The 26,178-nt window shown below is 41.4% G+C and overlaps 1 protein-coding gene across 4 annotated transcripts; it reads left to right on the plus strand.

The window, feature by feature from the left end:
• The first annotated feature begins 6,102 nt into the window (after window positions 1–6,102).
• On the plus strand, window positions 6,103–24,261 carry LOC129833488 (dual specificity mitogen-activated protein kinase kinase 4). Of its 4 annotated transcripts, XM_055898129.1 has the most exons (13): window positions 6,103–6,664; window positions 7,584–7,619; window positions 9,108–9,140; window positions 11,069–11,171; window positions 12,448–12,619; window positions 13,018–13,137; window positions 13,294–13,413; window positions 13,516–13,567; window positions 13,739–13,866; window positions 21,979–22,056; window positions 22,222–22,370; window positions 22,685–22,730; window positions 22,950–24,261. In XM_055898129.1, exons 1-13 carry the CDS (start codon window positions 6,520–6,522, stop codon window positions 23,061–23,063), a joined length of 1,296 nt encoding a protein of 431 aa, XP_055754104.1. In that variant the 5' UTR covers window positions 6,103–6,519; the 3' UTR covers window positions 23,064–24,261. The 4 variants fall into 4 exon arrangements, with proteins under 4 accessions (XP_055754104.1, XP_055754105.1, XP_055754106.1 ...); XM_055898130.1 differs by lacking the exon at window positions 9,108–9,140 and having other exon boundaries at window positions 6,105–6,664; XM_055898131.1 differs by lacking the exon at window positions 9,108–9,140 and having other exon boundaries at window positions 6,106–6,664; window positions 11,081–11,171.
• The last annotated feature ends 1,917 nt before the right edge of the window (window positions 24,262–26,178 follow it).

A 26,178-nucleotide genomic window follows, 5' to 3' on the forward strand; every position in this document is an offset into this window, starting at 1 on the left:
CTCTTGTAAATGTTCCATCCCGCAGATATGTTGCTCACTCATCACTGGACTATCTTAATGAGTGGATATCTACAGTGCAGTTTTACAATGCGGGGGCCAGCTGGTCCTCAGCTCCTTGTTAATGTAGTAGTACAGCCAGGCCACAAAGGGGAAGATTGTGATGGCAACAGCAACGAACAGTCTGAGAGCCCCAATAGAACTAATAGAAAATAGTTACGACAGTACAGATATCAGTGATGTACGGAGTTTGAGTCTTTTTTAAAATAAGGTATTGCATGTTGGGATAAGGTCCAAATCTATGTTGAAAGTCCTTACCTTCCAGAGTGTTGACACAGGAGAAGCCAGACAAGTATCAAGATGAGACCAGAGAATTCCCTTGGGATAGAGAGAAACAGGTGTGACCAAAAGTATTTATTGAACACAATGCTCATCTAAACAGAAAAATATTTTGACCGAGAAACTATACCTTCCCTCCTCTTGCTGGAAGATATTTGTGATGCGCTCTTTATACAGAGTCCATCCCATCATGGAAAGAACAGCAGTCGAAATAAGCACATGAAGTTTAGCAATTCTCCTCCAAAGTAGTGTCTCTGAAAAACAGTCTCTCAAGCATTTAAACATTCAGGGTGCAGTGCAGGCTCATGCATACATATTTCTAGCTTTAACTACACTCATGATATAGCTACAAGATACTAAACAGTCAATGGCCTTTTTCACTGGCCAAAAATGTTAAAATGGAAATGTTATTTAATAGGAAAAATAGGCAAAGGTCATTGATGGATCTTTATTCATCCATAATGCCCACATACCTGTTACATGTGGTTTAATGGCAATCAATAAACACAGGTTTGCTGGAATAGCATAGGCAACCTGGAAATAGAAAAGGTGTGTATGTGGATTACTGTAAATAAAAAAAATAAAAAAGCACTTTGATTATAGTAATTCATAAGAACATTAAACGACTAAAAAAAGCGTGATCCTACCACCCATAACACTGCATCCGGATCGTTAATCTATGCCAATAAAAAAGACAAAAGGATAAGACATGGGATTTACTCAGTTGGGCCAAATATTCAGAGACAGACATACACCATGTTCACTCATTAAATGACTCTGCTAAATCCATGAGTTCAACAGAAGCAGATATGCCCAAAGCTAACGCCAAATACAGTAGGCTATAGATACAAAGTATCTCAAACAATGTAACCAAATAAGGGAATCACTTGCCTGCACATAACTTGCTAGAGCAAAGAACAATGACATGCATACATTGCAAGCTCTCCAAATGATCAGAGAAAAGTTCGTTTTTGTGCACTTAACTTCACTCGGTTCGTTCATTGTCGCTGTCTATAACTACAGAACCAGTTTCTCGTAATCAGCAATTCGACAGCAAATTTTCCTCCTGGACTTTGAACCATAAACTTTGCGTTGAATCCGTATCCGTTATTTTTTCTAGAGTGAGGTTTGGGGTATGAAGTTTCGACAACTGAACATTTATAGACACGATTGCAAAGTCGCCAAGATTCGTTGATTTCTATCTTTTTTTCTTGAAAACTGCTTTCTGAATATATTTGAATAAGGAAAACGATTAAAAGGTACATATGTGTTACTGTTACATTAAATACTGATTTGGCTACTTTAAAATAAAAACAATTCTGGACAGTATTACACACTACTTTAATGTACGTAAACTGACATTTTACTGTATGGTAATTCATTTTTTCTTTTGGAAAAAGTTTATTAGCACATTTCCTTTAAAACAGCTCATACATTTTTACATCATTTATACACATAAAAACGGCAATAAGGCATAAAAACACAGCATTTGAACATTACTTTTAAATTTGTTAAAAGTACATGTTGTTTTAAAACAATGAAAAACAACCATGAATAAAAGTACTTTTCTAGTAAAAACATCAAATCTGTAAAAGCCGTTTAAAAATGTGTACTAATGATTTAACAAGGTAAAACATTTTTAAGACGTTGAAAACATGTTAAAAAGTCACTTTGTTAAAAAGCTGTCTTCGGTCCTTTGTACAGGTGCGGGGTGAGTCCTTATCAAACTCGCCTCATTCTGCTCCTCTGGATAAACTACCGTCCCATCCTTCGGGGCCCAGAGGAGATCCCTCCCCTAGGCGCATCGCCCTAGGCGCCGCAGCGCTGTCAGGCCGTGGCCGCCGGGACCTAGGGTGTTGTGGGGGACCCTTCGCTTGGGGTCGAGGCCCCCTTCCTTCTGTACCACCCCAGGGCTTCCGTGGCTACCATAGCCACTGCCTGGGGGGTGGTCTCTACGTTCTTCGCTACCAGCAGGTTGCGGGAGGACCACAGGGCGTCCTTCAGGCACGTGAGGGTGGGCCAGAGCTTAGTGAAGGCCTTCGATGGAATGGGCCTTCGGCCCACCCCGTACAGCACGAGCTGAGGCGTTAGGTCCTCCCCTGCTGGTAGACACGGAGTGATCAGGGGGCCTGCTTCCTTCCACAGGTCCCTGGCGGCTCTGCACTCACAGAGCAGGTGCCTCACCGACTCGTCTTGGCCGCAGCCTGGTCGGGGGCACGCGGATGTTCTCGCCATGCCCCGTGAGTGCATAACGGCCCTGACCGGGAGGATCTCATGGGCGACCATCCAGGACAGGTCCCGGTGCCAATTCAGGAGAGCAGGATGGGCCACATTACGCCAAACCGTTGTGGGCTCGCCTATAGCAAGCCCGCGTACTGGACACACTGGTTCCCGATCCTGCACAAGAGAGAGAAGAGAGCGGTGTTTAGTTAAAACCGTGACTGCTTCTTTTTCCAGTTTAAAATGTCTTAAAAATTTCTGGAGCTGGGCGTAGTGAGTGGGGAGCAGGAAAGAGACTGGGGCTCGCAGGTCGACTGGGATCAGCCCCAGAGACCTGAGGTAAGATCCCAGCCAGAACCGTGCGAGGGCCTGGGTCTTGTTGGTGACCGGGGAGGTGGCAAGAGTCAGATGTAGCGCTGTGTAGCGGCTGCCCAGGAACAAGTAGAGGTCGGGCAAGCCCTTCCCCCCCTTGGACCTGGGCCTCTTGACCACCTCCCTCCTCAGCCTCTCCCACTTGCTTCCCCACAGGAAATAAAACAGCATCCGGTCCAGAGCTAAAAGAGTTGTTCGTGGGGGGATAAAAACAGAACTGATTAATAAGAGGACAGGTAAAATCACAGCCTTGATGATTAAAACCTTGCCCTCAAATGTCAGTCGTCTCAGTCCCCAAAAACCCAGTCTCTGTCTTACAGTCCCTAAAATCCCGGTCCAATTGCCACTACCTCCTCCCTCCCTGTCAAATTTTACCCCCAGAACCCTTATGTCTGTCATTTTAACTGTCAGTGGTAGTCTGGTCAAGTCTGAGTCTGCCCACGGTCCGAAGAATTGGGCCTCTGTCTTTTTCCTATTCAGTCTCGCCCCAGAGGCTTGTCCGTACCAGTCAGTCCTGTCCAGGGTCCTGTCAACAGATAAAAGGTCGGTACATAAAATATTGACGTCGTCCATATAAAAGACGCACTTGGCAGTCATCCCCCCACTCCCCGGGATACCCACCCCACTGATCCGTTGGTCCCTTCTCAAGACCTGTGCCAGTGGTTCAATACAAGCAACAAACAGGAGGGGAGATAATGGACAGCCCTGACGGACGCCGCAGTGTACTCCCACCGCTCTTGACAAATGCCCGTTTACCAGGATTCTGCTGGTGATGTCCCTATACAGCAATCCCACCCAAGCTAGAAACCTTTCTGGGAACCCCATTTTTTGCAGTACCTTAAAGAGGTACTGGTGCGAGACCCGATCAAAGGCTTTCTCAAGATCTAAATTTAGGACTATAAGCCGCATGTTTCTGTCTCTCGCATAACAGATGGCATCTCTGATCAGTACTAGGCTGTCCGTGATCTTCCTTCCCGGAATGGCACAGGCTTGATCCGGGTGGATCACCTCCCCTAAAACAGAAGACATTCTGAGTGTTAAAACCTTGGTAAAAAGTTTACAATCAAAATTTAAAAGGGTAATCGGTCTCCAGTTTGTCAGGTCAGTCCTGTCGTTTTTCTTGTGTAAAAGGGTCACGATTCCTACTCTAAAACTGTCAGGTAGTCTGTCAAGTTGTTCGAAGTCGGTAAAAACAGTCAGAAGTTCGTCGGCTAAAACATCCCAAAAGGTTAGATAAAACTCCAAGGGGAGGCCGTCCTCCCCCGGTGATTTTCCCCTCTTAAAATGTCTCAGTCCTTCGTCGAGTTCAGTCTTTGTCAGGTCTTTCGTCAGGTCGTCCGTGCTGGGTATGGTCCTGTCAATGTATGTTAAAACGTCCTCCATAATCTCCTCACATACATCTTTTACCCCGAACAGTTCCCCGTAAAAATCCTCGACTACTCCTTTAATTTCTTCTGTGTCTGTTTTTAAAACCCCATCTTTATCTTTTAACCCTGTCATTAACCTACCCTTGCTGACTATCTTCTTAAAAAAGTATCTAGTACACTTCTCCCCCTCTTCTAATTCCCTTTCCTTGCTTCTTAAAATAACCCCCTTGCTCTTATGTTCTGCTAAAAATGCCATTTCTTTCTTTACTTCTTTGATTTCTTGGTTAAAATCAAGGCCCTGTTGGCATAGGTTAAAATACCGTTCCAGTCTCTTCTGCAGTCCCAACATGCGTCTATCTTGTTTCTTACTTTCTCTCTTTCCTATCTCCCTGAAGAAGGTCCTCGTCTTACCCTTCACCATTTCCCACCACTGTGCGCGTGTATCGAAGAAGTCCTGTAGCGTCTGCCACTGGCTGAACTGCTCCCGGTACTGGCTAACTACTCTATCATCTTCTAACAGGGAGCAGTTCAGTTTCCAGGGCCCTCGTCCTACAGTCACACCCGAGGTTAGTGAGAGGGTGCACGTCAGCATTACGTGATCTGAGAAGAAAGCGGGGGTTGTTCTAGCATCAGTTGGGGGACAGTCCCGGGTAAACAGATAGTCAATGCGAGAGGCTCTGGTGCCGTCACCACTGGTCCAGGTGAAGCCCTCCTCTCTTGGATGCAGGGTTTTAAAACAGTCGGTTAGTTTAAAATCCCTGCACAACCCTTGCAATAAAACGCTTGACCTATCTACCTTAAAATCCTCTCCTGCCCCTCTCCTATCTGCTCTACTTAAAACACAGTTAAAATCCCCACCCACTACTAGCGGATCCCTCCCCAGCATGTGGGACTGCAGGTCTTCTAAAAGTGTGCAACGGTCATGTTTGTTGTTAAAACCATATACATTTAGCACGTTAAAATTCCTCCCCATAAAAGTACAGTTGGCTAAAAGAGCACGCCCCCCAACCACCACTGTGCTCCCCCTCACCACCACCTGTGGGTTCTTGAATAAAATGGCAACACCATCGTTTTTATTAAAATTGGATCCACTCCAAATGGAGGGCCCGCGCTGCCACTTTTCCTCCCATTTGTTGTAAGAGGATAAAAAGGGTAAGCCACACTCCTGTAATAAAAACACATCTGAATTAACACTTTCTAAAAAGGATAAAACCGATTGTGCTCTTATTTCCGTCTTCACACTCCTAACATTAATGGTGGTTATGTTAAAAGCCATGAAAGGGGTGAATAAAAACAGTGCTAAAAGGAAAGAAGGCATTAAACCAGTTTAAAAGGGGTTATTTTCCAGATTCATTCTCTCTCTCCCTACGGGGTAAGGGGGGGTGGTAGGGAGAGGAGGTTAAAACAGGGTTTAAAAACGATTCCTGGTTAGGAGAGTTGAGAGGGAAGACCCTGGACTCATCCTCCCCCTGGGAGCTCTCCCACTCCAGTTTGCCCTTCTTTTCCTCGCACTGTTCGGGGTCGGAGAGCTCCTCTGCGTTTCTCTTCCGTAGGGGGAGGTGTTCGCCCTCAACTAACTGGTATATATGTATGGTAATTCATAGCCTAATACAATTAGGCTAGAAATCGCCCCTACCCGCTGATACACGGTCAGATATTTGTCTTCCCCCTAGTGCTTTAGGTTAACGCTGGCGGTATGGTTATCTGAGCCTAGATTTGTGTTCCTCGAACTCCGCCCATAAACACAGCAGCGTCGCGTTGGAAGGTGTGTGTGTTCACGTTCGCAAGTGACATTTGGTCAGCTGACTGAGTCTCGACCAGAGACGGAGGAGGAAGCGAGACACCCCACTCGCTGATTTTGTCTGTTTTTTTCTGGTTCAATTAAACTAAGCAGACCAGACCGCGCTGCTATTGCATTGGTGTCTATGGGAGACACACCCAGTTAAGTAAGCCGGAACTGATATTTTTTCAATGGTAAAAGGTCTGACTGAATAATCTTTATTTATCCACCATCTTTGGTCTCGACTCTATGTGGAAAGGTGGTTACTGGACTGTCAAACACTGTCCCGATTTCTTACTGTTTGTTGGTAGTTACAGTCTTGTTCGGTAGCGCTCTCTACATCCACCACGCACATTTGAGTCGAATAAGTCTAGCTAGTTTGATTATTCTCCAGTCTTGTTTTGTAAGGGTGAAGTTGCTCTGCATTGCAGTCTAGTGCTGCTGATGGAATTCAAACACACAATGGCGACTCCCAGCCCCAACAACTCAACAACATCTACCAGCCACAACAGCAATAACCCAGGATCTACAGGCTCACATCACCATCAATCCCAGTCGCAACACATAACAACAATGAGCAGTATGCAAGGTAAGGATTGTACAATACCAGCTTGTTAACTATATCTTTTTTTGTGAGGGGTGTTAACAGGAGTAACCTAATGACTTTGCTAACGAACTAGCTACCGATATTGGCGAGCTAGCTATCTACTTACTAACAGATATCTTGCCTCAGTTGTATTCACACACTATTACTAGTTAGCTAGCTAGCTTGGTGTCTACAGTTAACATTAGCTAGCTACTGTCAAATCAGTTGCCCTCACACCCAAAACATTCTTCTAATCAAATAACGGGTTCTGAAAATGTGTTTTGTTAGAAATAATTAACACCAAAAAGAACGTTAGCTAACCACATAACTTAACTATTTCACTAGTTAACGTAAGCTAACTCGTTAACTATGGTTGGCTAACAAGCGGCATTGCTAGCTAGCCTAAAAAACGTTAGCTAGCTAGAATATAAGAAGGCCTGTATGATTTATCTGGATGTGGTCATGTGTTGCTTACTGTCTTTCAATGTCAGGTTACCTCTAACTAGCTAACCTCAATATGTTGCAGTTCTAAAAATAACAAGATCGTGTTGGGATGTGTTTTGGGGAAATTCATTGTATCTACTAACATGCTACTGTAGCAGTTACCATATAATTCCAGTCATTGCACTAACGCGAGTTAGCATTAGCTCCCGAAACTACCTCAACTACTGGATACAGAGACAAAAAATGTTATCCATGATTTGATCTGACTCTTGTGAAGTGGATAAAGGGCTTTATTACTAAAATCCCGAAGTATCCTAGGCCAGGCAGTTAATGTTAGCTCAGTGAAACTTGTGCATGAGACTCTCTTAGAAGTCAAATAACGTTAACTTACATCTACCAGGAGAAATCTGTTAAATGTCCACCCAATGCATAATTAGCTAGCTATGTTTTTACAAACTATATATTTTTTAACTTACAGAATCCAACACGTGCTGGAGATGTCAGAGTGAAACAGGTAGCTAACGTTACTGTCAATATTACACATTTTATAAAGATTTATATATACATTTTTTTTGTTGATGCTTTAATAATAACTGTTGTAGCTCGTTAGTTCCTTTTGGAACTGGTTCTATACTTTTGCATGCCGTTCTGAATCTGATATTTAACAGGTAGTAAATGAAAGAAACATATGTTATGGTCCGCTTCTGTTAGTGTCAAAGTATTGAAACTACATTTCTGTGATATTTTTCTTCCCTTTCCTTAATGCTATTAACTTCCCATAACCCTCATGACTTGATGCTGATCGATGGTGAGCTGCCCCAAGAATAGTTTCTTCAATTGTTATTGTCTCTCCCTGCCAGGATCATTTTGTGGATGCATTTAATTTTCTATCTCACACCCCTCCATTTAAAAAAAAAAATATATATATTTTGTAGGTTGTTCTTTTTATAGATCTACCCCAATTATCTCCACTGAATCTGCCTGAGCTAATCCTCAATCATATCAAGGTTATCTTGGTTGTTTCTGGCTATATGTGTGTGCATGTAGATTAATCCCCCCCAGCAATACATTTTTCTGTGTGGTGGAATGCTCAGCGTAAACATTTACCAGTTCACTGATGTGAGGCCAAGTTATAAAAGTTCAGTAGTTCACTCAGCAGAAAATAATTTGAGTATGTAACGAGGCCATAGCCACACTTGTTTACAGGGACATTTCAAAGTGCAGTGTTACATTTGACAGTAAAAAAAAAAGAAGCTTAACAGAACACGGTCTTCCAGATTTGAATAATAAATATGTTTTTAACTCTTCAGTTATTGGTTGGTTTCTTTTGGAAAAGTGCATACAACATACAATAGGGTCTGGGAAATGTACAATCCATAGCATAGAGAAGACAAGTGCAAGAGAGGTAAGCCTATGTTTTTAGTAGGCCTTCCTTAGCACCAGTGCCTATTCAGCCAGTTGTCTCTGTGTTCTTATTGTATAATTTGGGTGGCTTATGCAAAGGAGCTTGTACTGCTTCAAACTAAGTACATTTATGATTATTAACTCTAACATGCAACATTGATAACAAGGCTGCTGCCATTTCAGCTGGCAACATCTGATAAGTACCCTAATTAATTAGTTAAGTATTGCATGTAGGTTAGGCCCAGATAAAAATATTTCCGGTCAGGATTTCTTCAATTGGGCTAGTTGGTCATGTGTGTAGTGTGTGTAGTAGTTGTTGTCCACACTTGGTATCAAACTGTGATTCATAGACCTTTCCAGTAATGAAGCCTCATTTAGAAAAATCAAGTTGATTTGAGATACTTCAAATAGTTGTCAGTCAAGGTGGTGCCGGGTGTTGGGAAACAGTGCTGCATCGTTCCCTGGTCTAAACTGAAGCCGAGAAGAACAGTGTTTGTTTTCACCACGTTTCCTAATAAAACTTGATTGTTTTTTGTTTATCGGTCAAACAGTAGCCTAAATAAAGGTGAAAAAGAAATGTTCTCTTCTCACCTCCTAGGGTTTCAGATAAACCTGTCTGGAGCTCCCCCAAGTAAGCCAAACCTCTTTTGCTACAATACCAACCGTTCTCAACCCTTTGCTTCTGCCTGATGGTCTGGTATGGGGGAGTCTGTCCTCTTTTCTCAACTAATCCAAGTGAAGAGTTGTTGGGGTCTAGTAGGCTTGTGCCGGTTTTGATAGTTAAGGCTAATAGTTGAGGCTAAACATTGATTATCCTAGAGTTTGAGTGCAGCTTATGTTCGTCTGTGATTTAAGACATTAGGTCATAATATTTTACTGATGCAAAGCAAGTGAATGAAAGACTTGTCCAACTGAGTCTTATTGATTTAACTTCTGTAGTTTCAAAAAAACAAACAGTTGGTGTTAACCATCCTGTATGTTTTTACCTTACTATTAGTTATCACCAAACCATTTAGTTTCATAATGTTCATTTACCAAGACGTTCCAATCCATATTCTGATCATCCATCATCGGCACAAGCCTAGGGCTAAGAGCTTCCATTAGCATTGGTGTATATAGATTCACACTTTGGCTTTCAACTGGTCTTTACCACTGTTTGGTTCGGCCTGAACTGATAACCTTCTACACAAAATAGCACTGTGTTGGAAATGTATTTTATCTTGACAGAAGTGTAGTCCTTTTGCTTGTATTTATTAATTAGGTGTGTTTTTAACAAACATTGTAATGGAAGCTCTACCTTTTTTAGTTTTAGCACTTTTAGTCGGCTTGTTACTAACAAGCAAAACTAGCTAGTAATGCTTGGGGTTTTGTCACATTGTTTTTCAAACCAGTTTGCAGCTGTTTTGTTTTTGAACACGTAAGTGATTTTTGGCATGAGCTGTACTTAAACACTTGCCTGTTGAGACATGGAGACACTAGTGTAATTTCCAATGACGTGTGCCATTTTATTGGAATTTGAGTACGTACATACATTCTTGTGGTGTTTTGGGTGGAGAGAACAGAATGCTTCCTTCATTTCAAGGTGAACTCGGAACAGTTTTACTTGGGAAGCTCCTTCTCCTCTGGCAAGATTTTCTAGTCTGCAGTGTAGGCTATTTTACTCTTATGTGTGGTTATGAGCCAAAAGTCACATTTTGTATTATCAAAGATACAGTTCTGTCAGATCAATGCTTTTGTTGAGTTAGAATCTCATTACACAATGTTGTCATGTTTCACAGTCTCTGGGTAGTAGCCTAAATGAAATAAAAAATGTAAAAATCACAAAAAATTGTCAGTTTTTAATTTAAATTCTCACCTATTCCCTCATTATTGTTTGAATTACCAAGCAAAACCTACTAAAACATGGTAGGTGAGTGTTGGATTGTAGCTAAGCCTCCATCCTGAATAGCCATGGTATGGGATGTGATCTAGTACTAGGCTATGGTTTAGAGCAGGTGTCTACTGAGAAGTGTATGCCTCAGTGAACTGGTCAAAGTATATACCTACCATCTGCAATGAGTCACTGGTACAACCAGGACATGTCTTGTAAAAATTCCTCCAGGAGGTTTCTGTTCCTGATCACTGAGGCTATAGCATACACATATTTGATTGAGAACCTGTTATTAGACCTACTCGTGATTCATTTTAATTTGGTCAAGACCTGTTTTGTTGACTATCCCATATAGTTCAGTATCAGCCAATATCTCAAAATCAGCATCTATAGAAGAAATCTATGTTCTCACAGAGAAATATAAAGAGGGAGGCCTTTGGTAAGAAGCTGGTCATTACTCTTACATTCATCATCCCTAGATGTGGATTGCATGACTTAAGTAAATTTACTTGAATACTCTTGTTAAATTTACCTCTCCATTGCTTTACTAGTCTCTCATTCTGTGGTATGGTAACTGTTTGTTTTCATGTTGTTTTTGAGTGTAAGTGTTGTTTTCTGGTCCTTGGCTCTACCCCTGCCACAGATGTCTTGTGTGCAATCTGACATAAACTCTGACTCTTCCCTATCAGGTAAACGCAAAGCACTGAAGTTAAATTTTGCCAATCCCCCGATCAAACCAACGACCAGATTCACTCTGAATACAGCAGGACCCCCATTCCAGAACCCCCACATGTAAGTTGACCTTCAAAATTTGCAATGGATGTGGTTTTCTGAAGATGAACATGGAGAGGAATTTGCATTAGCCACAATGCAAACTCCTGCATAATGAATTGTTATATGACTCTAGTCTACAGTCTGCGGGGACTTTTCATCTCCAAAGCCACACATTGTCAATGTAACATTCAGTACTGTATAGGTACCCAGGCAATCTGTCACAATAAAGACAGGCTAAGTGAGGTTGGAATGATTAGCAGTTGTTGTATTTCTATCTCCACCTGCTCATGGAAAACAGACAGTAACTGAATGTAGCCTCAAGTAGCTGTTTGGGCAACACCATTGTAGTGAATGTGAATAAGCCCTGTGTCTTGGCTGTGTAATTAGATGATAACATGAAGCTGCTAAGTTACCCTGGAAAAGCAAATAACTGATGCTGGATAATGCAAACTGAACAAACGGATGCCAACTAACCATCCTTTTCAGGTGCAGTATCATATATATATATATATATATATATAATATGCTGAACAAAAATATAAACGCAACATGTAAAGTGTTGGTCTCTTGTTTCATGAGCTGAAATAAAAGATTCTGGAAATGTTCCACACGCACAAAAAGCTTATTTCTCTCAAATTCTGTGCACAAATTTGTTTTTCATCCCTGTTAGTGAGCACTTTATCCTTTGTCGAGATAATCCATCCACCTGACAGGTGTGGCAAATCAAACAACTGATTAAACGTTATGATCATTACACAGGTGCACCTTGTGCTGTGGACAATAAAAGGCCACTAAAATGTGCAGTTTTGTCACACAACACAATGCCACAGATGTCTCAAGTTGAGGCAGCATGCAATTGGCATGCTTACTGCAGGAATGTCCACCAGCGCTGTTGCCAGAGACGTTTATGTTAATTTCTCTACCATAAACCGCCTCCAACGGCATTTAAAAAAAATTGGCAGTACGTCCAAAAGGCCTCACAACCGCAGACCACGTGTAACCATGCAAGCCCAGGACATCCACATTCGGCTTCTTCACCTGAGGGATCGTCGGAGCCTATGCCCTCCCAGGCCCACCCATGGCTGCATCCCTGCCCAGTTATAGGAAATCCATAGATTAGGGCCTAATTTATTTAAACTGAACTGATTTCCTTATATGAACTGTAACATAGCAAAATCTTAGAAATTTTTTCATGTTGCATTAACATTTTTGTTCAGCATATGATTGAGGTGAAATTAACTGAACTAACAAAGATTGTGTTTCTTATCTGTCTCCCACCTATTTCTGTGGCCAGAGAGAGGCTGCGTACGCATAGTATCGAGTCGTCAGGGAAGTTGAAGACCGCCGTTGGCGATTGTGACTTCACGGCTGAGGACCTCAAGGACCTGGGGGAGATTGGGCGGGGCGCTTACGGCTCTGTCAACAAGATGGTGCACAAGCCCAGCAACCAGATAATGGCTGTCAAGGTGACTGCCCCTTACTGACCTCTTATTGACTAAACTACAGGAAGTGTTCAGGGCAAGATTTATGCCTGCTCATCAGTCTTAGGCTATATTGTGAAATGAACACTCAGTAATCATCATAATCACCAAAGTGTAACTGACTCCCATTGCAGGATATGGTAACATGTTGCTCATGTTAAGGGGAGGAAGGCTCGTAATAATGGCTGGAACAGAGCGAATGGAACGGCCTTAAACACATGGAAACCATGTGTTTGATGTTGATACCTTTCCACTAATTCCACTCCAGCCATTTACCACGTGCCCGTCCTCACCAATTACGGTGCCACCAACCTCCTGTGACTTCCAACCATGGTCACAATTGAAAGCAACATGCATCTGATTACAATGTGTGTCTCCCACAGAGGATTAGGTCAACGGTTGATGAGAAGGAACAGAAGCAGCTGCTAATGGACCTGGATGTGGTCATGAGGAGTAGTGATTGTCTCTACATAGTTCAGTTTTACGGGGCTCTTTTCAGAGAGGTGACCATGCAAGTTTTTCACTTCTTTGTTTTGTTGATTGATTTCTCTATATAGGAAATGCATTGGATGTCAATCAATCGTTCTGTGTAGTTAGCAATAAGCAGTGTATTGTCTTCACGCGGTAATGTTATGTCTTATGATTCTTTTCTTTGTCAGGGGGACTGTTGGATATGTATGGAACTTATGTCTACCTCCTTCGACAAATTCTACAAATATGTATATTGTGCTTTAGATGATGTGATTCCAGAGGAAATATTAGGCAAAATAACATTAGCTGTAAGTTTTCATGCATTTTCTCCTGACATAATTTACACTAATTTGACAGGTAGGGTACATATTTCTCTATATTAATTTAGTTGCTATGTGTTTTCATTACAGACTGTGAAAGCACTTAACCACTTAAAAGAATACTTGAAAATAATTCACAGAGGTAAGACGACTCCAAAATGGAGACCTTGTTCTTTATTTCCTCATTTGAGATGTTTATTGCCGTTATTACCTCACAATGCTCTATTTACTGTACCACAACAGAAGTGGCACTTCCTTTACCCAGAACTCTTAGCCTAGCTTTGTCATATCTTCTATATGTTTCTCCTCTCAGACATCAAGCCATCCAACATCCTCCTGGACAGGAATGGCAACATTAAGCTTTGTGATTTTGGCATCAGTGGGCAGCTGGTGGACTCCATTGCCAAAACCAGAGATGCAGGGTGCAGACCGTACATGGCAGTAAGTGATATATGGGGATTTCGGTGCAATTTTTCATTAACGGCTGAAAGACAAGACAAGTGGAAGATGTACAACTAAGGCTCTTTCTAAGAATACATTTCACTTTCACACAATCCAGTACATAATAAGATTTCAACTGTTTTGGTACTTAGTGACTTGGTGGTGATCGTCAGTTGTAAGGAGACTGTAGTGTTATTGAGGGGAGGCAGGTAGTTAAGATTGTTGGGCCAGTAACCGAAAGGTCGCTGGTTCGAATCTCTGAGCAAGGTGGAAAAATCTGCCGTTCTGCCCTTGAGCAAGGCAGTTAACCCCTAACGTCAACTGCTCCCCGGGCGCTGATGAAGTGAATGCAAATTTAAGGCAGCCCCCTACACCTCTCTGATTCCCCTTTCCTTATTGTTGATGGCAGCGTTGGTAATTATATTATGGTCGCTACTGATATCTGTTCTTGCTGATGCTTGGTCCAATTTTGGGCTAGCTGCAGAGTAATCTCATGCCGTCTGTGTGTATGTGACATGGTTGAAGTCGTGCAAACTGCTGGCAGTGCAGTTGAATGAGCTCATCGTGTCGCCATCACAGGGTTTATTTTCTGGCGGTGGTATTGCTGATGGGAGAAGGAAGCCCCGGGCCCTCCAGTTTCCATTCTAAATTTGGCATCTCCCTATCAGGACGTAGGGCACACCTCTGCCATATCTCTGCCACGCGTCTACCAGAAGGCCAAGGAAGGGCTGGGTTACTTCATTCATGTCTGTCAGAATAAAGCTGTTTGGGTTGGTGCTCCCACAGCTGTGAGCTCACAGTGCAGGAATCCAACCCACATGACTCCAGTTTCCTTTTTCAAATATAAAAATTGCAGACCTGCCAGGTGCTTCTTGGCCACCCCATTGCTAATTGCTTTAGCACCATTTGTCTTTGTTTGGTCTAGATATTAGAGAGGGATTGATTTCACTTCAATGGAATATTATGTACTACACTACAACGATTTGGTTCATGGTATTTGGTTCAGGTGACAGTCTAGCTCTGTTCCTCTCTGGTTGTTATGATTTAGTTCATTTAGCTGGCAAGTGGCCACATGTCTGAAATGTTTATGTTGGAATATGCTCACTAATACTTTTGCACACTAGTGTCAGGTTAATGTTGCTACTACCATTATGTACCAAAGCATCCTTAAATCAACAGTTCAGTCATTTTAATTAGGAAATACTTTTTGTATTTGAAAGCAATTACACATCTACATTAAATGTACACTGATGTTGTTTTGAGTTGATAATTTACACAGTGTATAAAACCTTAGGAACACCTTCCTAATATTGAGTTGCATCCCCCTTTGCCCTCAGAACAGCCTCAATTCGTCAGGGCATGGACTTTACAAGGTGCCGAAAGCGTTCCACAGGTATGGTGGGCTGGCCCATGTTGACTCCAATGCTTCCCACAGTTGTCAAGCTGGATGACTTTTGGGTGGTGGACCATTCTTGATACACACAGGAAACTGTTGCGTGTGGAAAAACCCAGCAGCGTTGCAATTCTTGACAAACCGGTGCGCCTGGCAACTACTACCATACCATGTTCAAAGGCATTACATATTTTGCCTTGCCCATTTAACCCTCAATGGCACACATACACCAACCTTGTCTCAAGGCTAAAACATCCTTTAACCTGTCTCCTCCTCTTCATCTACACTGGTTGAAGTGACATCAATAAGGGATCATAGCTTTCACCTGTTCAGTCTGTCATGGAAAGAGCAGGTGTTCTTAATGTTTTATACACAGTGTAGTAGGTCTGACTAGTTGTGTTTTGAGTTCATAACAAGTCTGAGTAGCTGTGTCCTAGGTGAGAGCTGGGCAGCCAGATCTTTTTCAGTCTTGGCAGAGTTGAGCTCGTGCTGTAGCCACTATGCCATAAAACACATCAGTGCTGCGGTCAGAGAATTCTGTCCCACTGCTGTGAATGGGTGACATCTTCTATTTCTGGTGCATGAATGAATGAATGAGCCAGAGGAGAGGAGGTTCTCCCTCCACTCAGCAGCACGGCTGGTAGAAGTCTGCTTCTGATGACCTTGGCACTGTTTGGAACCACTGCATTTTTTATATGTGTGTAGGTGAGGTCATACGTGGAGTAACTGGCTGAGGTGGTTATTATGAAAGGCATGTAGAACCAGGCAATGAGGACATGGACAGGGTTTTCCGTAGGGCTGTCCCAGACTAAAAATTCATCTTGGTCAACCAAGAGTAGTCTTTCGATCATTCTATTGGTCTAAAATGTTTACATTTTATATATTTTTTTATACACACCCTATGTGTTTTAAAATGAACCATGTGTATTGAGCTTGTCTGGTACTTTAAGCACAGTTTGATTTTAAATAATTAACACACACACGACTCGAGGGAGCCAGTGATCAAGTTCGTCAACCCCCTGCTGGCTTTCCTGGATTCTGCGTTATGCTCCTGAAGTAGCCGGTAATAGGCTACACCAGGGGTCGACCACCTTTTCCATTTGGAGTGCCAATTTATTTTACAATTTCTACCGATCTGCGTGCCAGTTATGATTTTCATATGCTCATTTTTGTGGAACAGTTTCATTTAGTTTTTTTTAATCTCAATCTCTTTGTCATGTGGTGAATCTAAATTCTATCTAAATGAAAACAATACTACAAATATAAAATAACTTCTATTGCCAACGATGTAAGAATAGCCTACATATAAAGCCAAAAGCCAACAAATAAAAACATTGCAGCTTGCAGGTAAACAATATCCTGATTTAAAAATAAATATCCTATAAATCACATTTGGTTACGCGTGGCCTGTCTGCAACGAACTTGAAACGTTTCAATAATCCGACCCGAAGCTCGCGCTAGCCAATTTGCAACATTGTATCAAATATTCTGGGCCCTCAGTTTCCCACGACAGGGACATACACAGTTGTAGGCTAATTGTGCAAGGGAAAATAAGTAATCCGGTATTTTATGATGTTTCCACTGGATCAGAGCATTACATTGTTTCCTTTCATGCCAAGTGGTTATCGGAAGGGAGAGCGCTGGATTTATGTTCTAATACGTTGAGTAATCCATTTTCAATGGATTCTAAAAACAGACTTTGTTTACTTGCAGTTTGAGGTCAAGAAAAAATTACTTTGAGAAGCTCTACAGCTCATTAGTGATGGTGGGTTAAGACAATCAGAAATACTATGACATCTCAAATGGGCACATTTTATAGGTCTACATTTGCCCGCAGTCCAGGTAACCTAGGCCTACTTCTATATGCGTAATCGGTTGTGCTCCAAACAAAAAAAACGATGAATAAATTGACAACTCTTAAATGACAGGAAATAAACCAAAACTTGTTTCTCACACGTGTAGCATAGGTGGTGAGCTCTGCAAATGTGTCCACTCTGACAATGGTAAACGACTAATAATATATTGAATGCATTAACAGAAATTACCGTAACCAAACAAACATTGTAGGTTAGACATTATGGGAATTAATGGTAAATGTTGGCTACTACTGGTGATTATATGTAATGGGGAATTGATATACACTAATAATTAGGGCAAACAGTAAACGCAATGAAGTTATGAAACAATGAACGCGGAAGAGCGCATTCTCGAGAGACGTGCCTTGTGCATTTTAGTAAAGATTATGGATATACTGCTAAGGTACAAAAAAATAATAGTTTCCTGCCGAGTTAGACCTGTCTTCCTCTGTGATCTTAGCCACACTCCCCTTTTTCTAGGAACGTGGCATCCCAGAGTCCTCCTCAATGGATTAGTCCACTCAGAGTAGCGCAAATCAGACAGGTCTGCCATAAAATAAATATTTATGACTGCTCGACTAAAAACATCTGTTGACCAACAGCCTATCGACTAAACAATCGACCAGTTGACTAAATGTGGTCAGCCCTTGGGTGTATGTTGTATTCTGTTGAATAGACAGAATTGAGTGCCTATGATAATGAATGCGCTCAAGTGAATCTATTCAAGACAAAGGAGATGACTGTGGACTACAGGAAAAAGAGGACTGAGCACACCCCCATTCTCATTGACGGGGCTGCAGTGGAGCAGGTTGAGAGCTTCAAGTTCCTTGGTGTCCACATCACCAACAAACTAACATGGTCCAAGCACACCAAGACAGTCGTGAAGAGGGCACGACCAAACCTATTCCCCCGCAGGAGCCTGAAAAGATTTGTCATGGGACCTCCGATCCTCAAAAGGTTCTACAGCTGCACCATTGAGAGCATCCTGACTGGTTGCATCACTGCCTGGTATGGCAACTGCTCGGCCTCCGACCGCAAGGCACTACAGAGGGTAGTGCGAATGGCCCAGTACATAATTGGGGCCAAGCTCCCTGTCATCCAGGACCTCTATACCAGGCAGTGTCAGAGCAAGGCCCTAAAAATTGTCAAAGACTCCAGCCACCCTAGTCATAGACTTTTCTCTGCTACCGCACGGCAAGCGGTACCGGAGCGCCAAGTCTAGGTCCAAGAGGCTTCTAAACTGCTTCTACCCCCAAGCCATAAGACTAAGAACGCCTAATCAAATGGCTACCCAAGCCATAAGACTAAGAACACCTAATCAAATGGCTACCCAAGCCATAAGACTAAGAACACCTAATCAAATGGCTACCCAGGCTATTTGCATTGCCCCTCTCTCCCTCTTTTACACCGCTGCTACGCTCTGTTGTTATCATCTATGCATAGTCACTTTAATAACTCTACCCACATGTACATATTACCTCAACTAACTGGTATATAGTCTTACTATTATTATTTTACTGCTTCTCTTTAATTACTTGCTACTTTTATTTCTTATCTGTATTTTTTTTTTTAGCTGCATTGTTGGTTAGGGGCTCGTAAGTAAGCATTTCACTGTAAGGTTGTATTCGGCTCATGTGACTAATAAAATATGATTTGATAGTGATATTTATGTTTGATACCGGTGCTCCAAGGCATGCTTCGAAAGCTGCTTAGTGATAACTTTGAAGCAGTGTGCCGATGCATGTATCTTTTATCAGAAGTATGTCATCAGTTACACTCGACGCTTTGTTTGATCATGTGCTATTTCAACCCGTGTGCTGCAAAATGCGAGATCCCACTGATTTCGTGGTTCCGGTGCTGCAGCAATTCTTTCTGGGGTCCAGCAAAATTAAGGCAGTTCATAAATTTTTTAAAAACATTACAATACATTCACAGATTTCACAACACACTGTGAGCCCTCAGGCCCCTACTCCACCACTACCACATCTACAGTACTAAATCCATGTGTATGTATAGTGCGTATGTTATTGTGTGTGCATGTCTGTGCCAATGTTTGTGTTGCTTCACAGCTGTTCCATAAGTTTTTTTTTTTTTAATCTGTTTTTTAAATATACTTTTACTGCTTGCGTCAGTTACTTGATGTGGAATAGAGTTCCATGTAGTGATGGCTCTATGTAGTACTGTGTGCCTCCCATAGTCTGATCTGGACTTGGGGACTGTGAAGAGACCTCTTGTGGGGTATGCATGGGTGTCTGAGCTGTGTGCCAGTAGTTTAGACAAACAGCGCGGTGCATTCAACATACCTCAATACCTCTCATAAATAAAAGTAGTGATGAAGTCAATCTCTCCTCCACTTTCAGCCAGGAGAGATTGACATGGATATTATTAATATTAGCTCTCTGTGTACATCCAAGGGCCAGCAGTGCTGCCCTGTTCTGAGTCCTTTTTTGTGGCACCTGACCACACGACTGAACAATAGTCAAGGTGTGACAACTAGGGCCTGTAGGACCTGCCTTGTTGATAGTGTTAAGGCAGAGCATCGCTTTATTATAGACAGACTTCTCCCCATCTTAGCTACTACTGCAATTTGTTTTGACCATGACAGTTTACAATCCAGGGTTACTCCAAGCAATTTAGTCATCTCAACTTGCTCAATTTCCACATTATTTATTACAAGATTTAGCTGAGGTTTAGTGAGTGTTTTGTTCCAAATACAATGCTTTTAGTTTTCGAAATATTTAGGGATAACTTATTCCTTGCCACCCACTCTGAAACTAACTGCAGCTTTTTGTTGAGTGTTGCAGTTATTTCAGTCGCTGTAGTAGCTGATGTGTATAGTGTTGAGTCATCCGCATACATAGACACTCTGGCTTTACTCAAAGTCCGTGGCATGTCGTTAGTAAAAAATTTAAAAAGCAAAGGGCCTAAACAGCTACCTGGGGGAATTCCTCATTCTAACTATATTTGAGAGGCTTCCATTAAAGAACACCCTCTGGGTTCTGTTAGACATGTAGCTCTTTATCCACATTATAGAGGTGGGTGTAAAGCCATAACATATGTTTTTCCAGCAGCAGACTATGATCGATAATGTCAAAAGCTGCACTGAAGTCTAACAAGACAGCCCCCACAATCATTTTATCATCAATTTCTCTCATCCAATCATCAGTCATTTGTGTAAGTACTGTGCTTGTTGAGTGTCCTTCCCTATAAGCATGCTGAAATTATGTTGTCAATTCTTGTCTTTCATAATTTGGTCCGATATACTTGGATGTGGAGTTTCAGCGTTTGTTGCTGGCATGTCATCCCTAAATTTGCCTATCTTGCCAATGGAAAAAGTCATTAAAGTAGTTTGCAATATCAGTGGGCTTTGTGATGAATGAGCTCCATTCAATAAATGAAGCAGAATTGGCTTTTTTTCCCCAAAATGTCATTTAAGGTGCCCCAAAGCTTTTTAATATCATTCTTTATATCATTTTTATTTATTTCATAGTGTAGTTTCTTTTTATCTAGTTTAGTCACATGATTTCTTAATTTGTAGTATGTTTGCCAGTCAGTTGTGCTGCCAGATTTAATTGCCATACCTTTTGCCTCATCCCTCTCAACCATACAATTTTTCAATTCCTCATCAATCCAAGGGGATTTAACAGTTTAGTCATTTTCTTAATGGGTGCGTGCTTATTAGTAACTGGAATAAGTAGTTTCATAAATGTGTCAAGTGCAGCGTCTGGTTGCTCCTCATTACACACCACAGACCAGCAAATATTCTTTACATCAACATATGAATTACTACAAAACTTCTTGTATGACCTCTTATTAGGCCCAGCCTTTGGGACTTTGGTTTTCCTAGATATGGCTATAATATTGTGATCACTACATCCTATGGATTTGGATACAGCTTTAAAGCAAATATCTGCAGCATGAGTGACGTGAGGGTATGAGGTCGAATACCATTGAAGAGACACTATTTTGAAAATTATTTTGTGAAACCACACTTTCTGCACTGTTCAAATTTGTTTTATTTAGTATCGTAAATGTTTCTGTCTTAAGCATCCTAAATAATGCCATAGATTCCGTTTTTGAGAAATAGTTAACTTGAAGGGCAAAAAAAGGAAGCCTGACGTCAGATGTGAACCTGGTATTCCAACTGATCATAGGCTACTAAATCCAGCGATTTACCGTTGCGCCACTGAATTTTTATGAAAACAGTGGAGAATAAAATATTCTCTGATAATCACATGCAGATGCCACTAATGTGCGTTGTAAACAGATAATGACGCTCTGTTTAATGAGCCATTTTTCGGTGAAAGCACCGACGCCTTTCTCGTCACTACTATTCACCATTCGCTTACAATTAAACAAGACCTGGCCTAAAAGTTCAAACGCACCCAAAACAAACTGCAAATGCATCCAAAAAGCAAACGCGTTTATAGAGTTACAAGCTTGATACAGTTGTATGAGAAATTATATGGAACCAAAAACAAACCTTCAGATTACTGTGAATTTGTCCAAATACTTGTGATTTCTTCAAATGGGGGAACTAGATACATGAAGTGCTTTTATTTCAAAAGGATAAAACGGATACCCTCAAATATATGGGGTTATTTTATACCATTGCTTCAGTCATCATTTGATTGATGATCCAAAATACTGGAGTATAGAGCCAAAATAAGATGAGCTTCACTGTCCAAATGCATATGGTGAGGACTGTATACACACTTGTCTCAAGTCTCTGTTTAGATTTTTTCCCCCCACAAGTTGTCTAGTTTTGAACATTTATTTGAATGTTTGTTCTTCATTTTAGTTTTTCTCTTTAAAGGCCCATCTATGATGAATTGTAACATGTTTTCCATGTCTCTTCCACAGCCTGAGAGGATAGACCCAAGTGCCTCCAGACAAGGCTATGACGTCCGGTCAGACGTATGGAGTTTGGGAATAACACTGGTGGGTCCTCAACCCTCTTGTCCACGTTGTCTTTAACATTCAAAGAGCTATTTGAAGATACACTGAATGTTAAATCCACAAGACAAGATAGTATATTATTCTTTGTGTTTTTGTAATATTGTAACTGTAGACTCACCATGTTGTCTTTGTGTGGGTTTTTTACAGTACGAGCTGGCGACTGGGCGGTTTCCCTACCCAAAGTGGAACAGTGTGTTTGACCAGTTGACACAGGTGGTGAAGGGAGAACCTCCACAGCTTACCAACTCAGAAGACAGGCAGTTCTCTCCCAAATTCATCAACTTTGTCAATCTGTGGTAAAGGACAAAGATACAACTTCTGCTGGCACTGCTTCAATGTTATATTCACGATGATATAGTATAAGTTGAAGTACATTGAATCACTGCAGAGCAATATTGTCAATGTAAACAACTGCATACTTTCGCAGTATTCACCCACAAATAATAAAAGGTGGGAAATTCATAAAGTAATCTTCTGCATGAGACATCCTCTGGATTTGATTTCCCCCTGGTGGACAAAACATGTAATGTATTTTAAGTCTCGAATAGACCCATGATGTGGTTTATTGCAGAGCAGAATTATAATTATTTATTCCCTTTGCCCCCTTTAGCCTCACAAAGGATGAGTCAAAAAGGCCAAAGTACAAAGAGCTTCTGGTAAGTATGTACGTCCCGTGTGGCTCAGTTGGTAGAGCATGGCACTTACAGTTCAAGGTTTGACTCCCACAGTACCAGGGTGTGTATGAAAATGTATGCATACGGGCGTCTGCTAAATGACTAAATATGAATTCATGTAATTGTATTACATGCAGAGATACTTATCGCCCGTACATATTATTACATGTTATAACATGTTTCTGTGTCCCTTCAATACAGAAACATGCTTTCATTCTGATGTATGAGGAGCGCTCGGTGGATGTTGCCAGTTACGTCTGCAGAATCCTGGATCAGATGCCTACTTCTCCCAGCTCCCCCATGTACGTTGACTGACTGTAGAACAAGTAATAACGGAAGCCTGGAACAACAAAACAATGACCTAAAGAGTTGCTTCATCCCATACTGCAGTGTTAAACTAAGACAGGAAATGTACAAACTAAAACACCACGTGTACTAAGACTGGTGATCAGTCACGTCTGTATGATATCAACATTCTCACACTTTTCTCTATCCTACACACACACTTACATGTAAGTACAACTAGTAACTGAATGAATATGCCATGGTCTTGGTTCATCTCGATGTGAGACCATCTCTAATGTGGATACAGTAGAGTGATTTAACATCTGGAAATGTATTTATAGTGTTTAATCACTTGTGGAATATATCATTTGGAGATACTGGAATCATGCTCTTTGAATCTTCCCACCTCTTCCATGTATGTGACTTTAAGAATTGTGGTTGGTATTTTAAATGAAACCTTGCTTCTTATGGTGTAAAGCAATTTAAAACGTAACAGCATTGATGGACAGGATCATGTGGCCTCCATCCAATGTTGTGAGGGTGCTGCCGTCACTGTGCAATGGACTTTGTGCTGATATATAAATAAAGAGAGAAATAATTGTGCTTTGAGAGACATTTAGTTACTCTGCATCTATTTGAGCTCAGGTTAATCCATTGATGTAAAAAGGCAAGCAACCACACAAACAAACACACTCACTGGCTCTCTCAAACATGGCATATGCAACACTCTCTCTTTAAAAGCTAAGCTGTATGTATGGTGCTGTTGATCTGTAATTACTCATAATGCCATCTTGTATCCCTGTATATAGCCACACAGTTATCTGTAATGAAATTGCCTACTGTTCTGGATGTTGCAACCATTCTAATGGACCTGACCGGCCCCTAATTATTTCAGCTGATATGCCAGTATTTGTTTCTTAAATGCATGGCACCTGAACTGTTTTCAGACTGTGATTGACTCCTATAATATTCACAATGTACACAGAATCTAGAGGTTTAGTACTCAGTGTAGTTCACATCTTTTTAGATTACCAGATATAATTGAAACTTAGTTGACTGCTGGTAAAATACTGGTACAGTAGTAAACTGGCTGGATATCATTGCATACAACATGCATTTAAATGTTTGCAGTTTTACTGTAGAACATTCAAATGAGAATATCTTGCTGGGCAGAATGTGTAAAATATTTAATGACCTGAGAATATTAAAATGAGCTTATGAAATATAAGGATGATGTATCAATTTATTTATCTTTCATCTGACTGTGAAAATATGAGTGTACATTTTGAGCTTGGTGTCACAGAAAAATGTAAGAACTATCCAACAAATAAAACTGTACAGGGATTTGCCTTACTGGTGTTCATACAGAGTAACTCTAGCAAGTGGCAATGGAGCATTTGAAACACATGAAGTAAGACCTTTTTTACTAGTTTTCGCTTTTGTAATTAATTATTTAGTCCATTCCTTTTGGTCAGGATAATTGCTGCACAATAAAGGAAAGCAATGGCCTGTAAGTCTGAAAGCACAATATGAAGAAAAATGTAATATAAAAAAGATTGTCATTGCTATTTCTTTGAATATCAATCTCATTAAAAACTTATTTCAGGGGTCAAGGGGTACAAGCTAGCAGGATAAATGGTAAAAAAAGACAAATTTCCCACAATGGTGTCCCTCTCTTATAGCAAGCCAGTGTGAAGAGTCTGTAGCCCTATAAATACAATGCCAAATTCATGATATTAATAAACATTTACATTTGTATATTGTCTTTTAAATTCATAACATATATATATGTATCTATATACTATCCAAATATAAATGTTTATTTTTAATTTGCCATACAATTTATCAGTCTCCCTGGCCTGCTACATATGGGGCTATTGATAAGCTCTGTTATATTACTGAAGAGAACGTTGTCAGATATTATTAGCTTTAATCAACAATACTCCAGTTTATTTATTGGTTGTTTTATTGCTATATTGCAAATCAATGCAAAAGAACAGTGAGACCTCCCACATTTATTAATACTCAGCTGGCCCCTCCCTGGATTTTGTGTTAAATGCTCTACAACAAAGCTTTCTTAGTGTCCAACAAACATTCTCTACCCTTAACCTTGTTCTGAACACCTCCAAAACAAAGGTAATGTGGTTTGGTAAGAAGAATGCCCCTCTCCCCACAGGTGTGATTAATACCTCAAGAGTTTACAGCTTGAGGTAGTCACCTCATACAAGTACTTGGGAGTATGACTAGACAGTACACTGTCCTTCTCTCAGCACATATCAAAGCTGCAGGCTAAAGTTAAATCTAGACTTGGTTTCCTCTATCGTAATCGCTCCTCTTTCACCCCAGCTGCCAAACTAACCCTGATTCAGATGACCATCCTACCCATGCCAGATTACGGAGACATCATTTATAGATCGGCAGGTATGGGTGCGCTCGAGCGGCTACATGTTATTTACCATTCGGCCATCAGATTTCAATCAATCAAATGTATTTATAAAGCCCTTCTTACTTTAGCTGATGTCACAAAGTGCTATACAGAAATCCAGCCTAAAACCCCAAACAGCATGCAATGCAGGTGTAGGTGTAGAAGCACGGTGCCTAGGAAAAACTCCCTAGAAAGGCCGGAACCTAGAAAGAAACCTAGAGAGGAACCTGGCTATGAGGGGTGGCAAGTCCTCTTCTGGCTGTGCCGGGTGGAGATTATAACAGTACATGGCCAAGATGTTCAAATGTTCATAGATGACCAGCAGGGTCAGATAATAATAATCACAGTGGTTGTAGAGAGTGCAACAGGTCAGCACCGCAGGAGTAAATGTCAGTTCGCTTTCATAGCCGATCATTCAGAGTATCTCTACCACTCCTGCTGTCTCTAGAGAGTTGAAAACAGCAGGTCTGGGACAAGGTAGCACGTCCAGTGAACAGGTCAGGGTTCCATAGCCGCAGGCAGAACAGGTGAAACTGGAGCAGCAGCACGACCAGGTGGACTGGGGACAGCAAGGAGTCATCAGGCCAGGTAGTCCTGAGGCACGGTCCTGGGCTCAGGTCCTCAGAGAGCGAGAGAGAGCATACTTAAATTCACACAGGACACCGGATAAGACAGGAGAAATACTCCAGATATAACAGACTGACCCTAGCCCCCCAACAC

The sequence above is a fragment of the Salvelinus fontinalis genome, chromosome 34 (assembly GCF_029448725.1).
Source record: "Salvelinus fontinalis isolate EN_2023a chromosome 34, ASM2944872v1, whole genome shotgun sequence".
NCBI classification, from domain to species: Eukaryota; Metazoa; Chordata; class Actinopteri; order Salmoniformes; family Salmonidae; genus Salvelinus; species Salvelinus fontinalis.

What these genes read in the sequence shown, in the direction of transcription:
- LOC129833488 (XM_055898129.1), top strand. Translation starts at nt 6,520, where the DNA reads ATGGAATTCAAACACACAATGGCGACTCCCAGCCCCAACAACTCAACA. An exon ending in CCATTCCAGAACCCCCACAT is followed by an intron (nt 11,172 to 12,447) that starts GTAAGTTGACCT and finishes TTCTGTGGCCAG; the next exon opens with AGAGAGGCTGCGTACGCATA. An exon ending in CTTGAAAATAATTCACAGAG is followed by an intron (nt 13,568 to 13,738) that starts GTAAGACGACTC and finishes TTCTCCTCTCAG; the next exon opens with ACATCAAGCCATCCAACATC.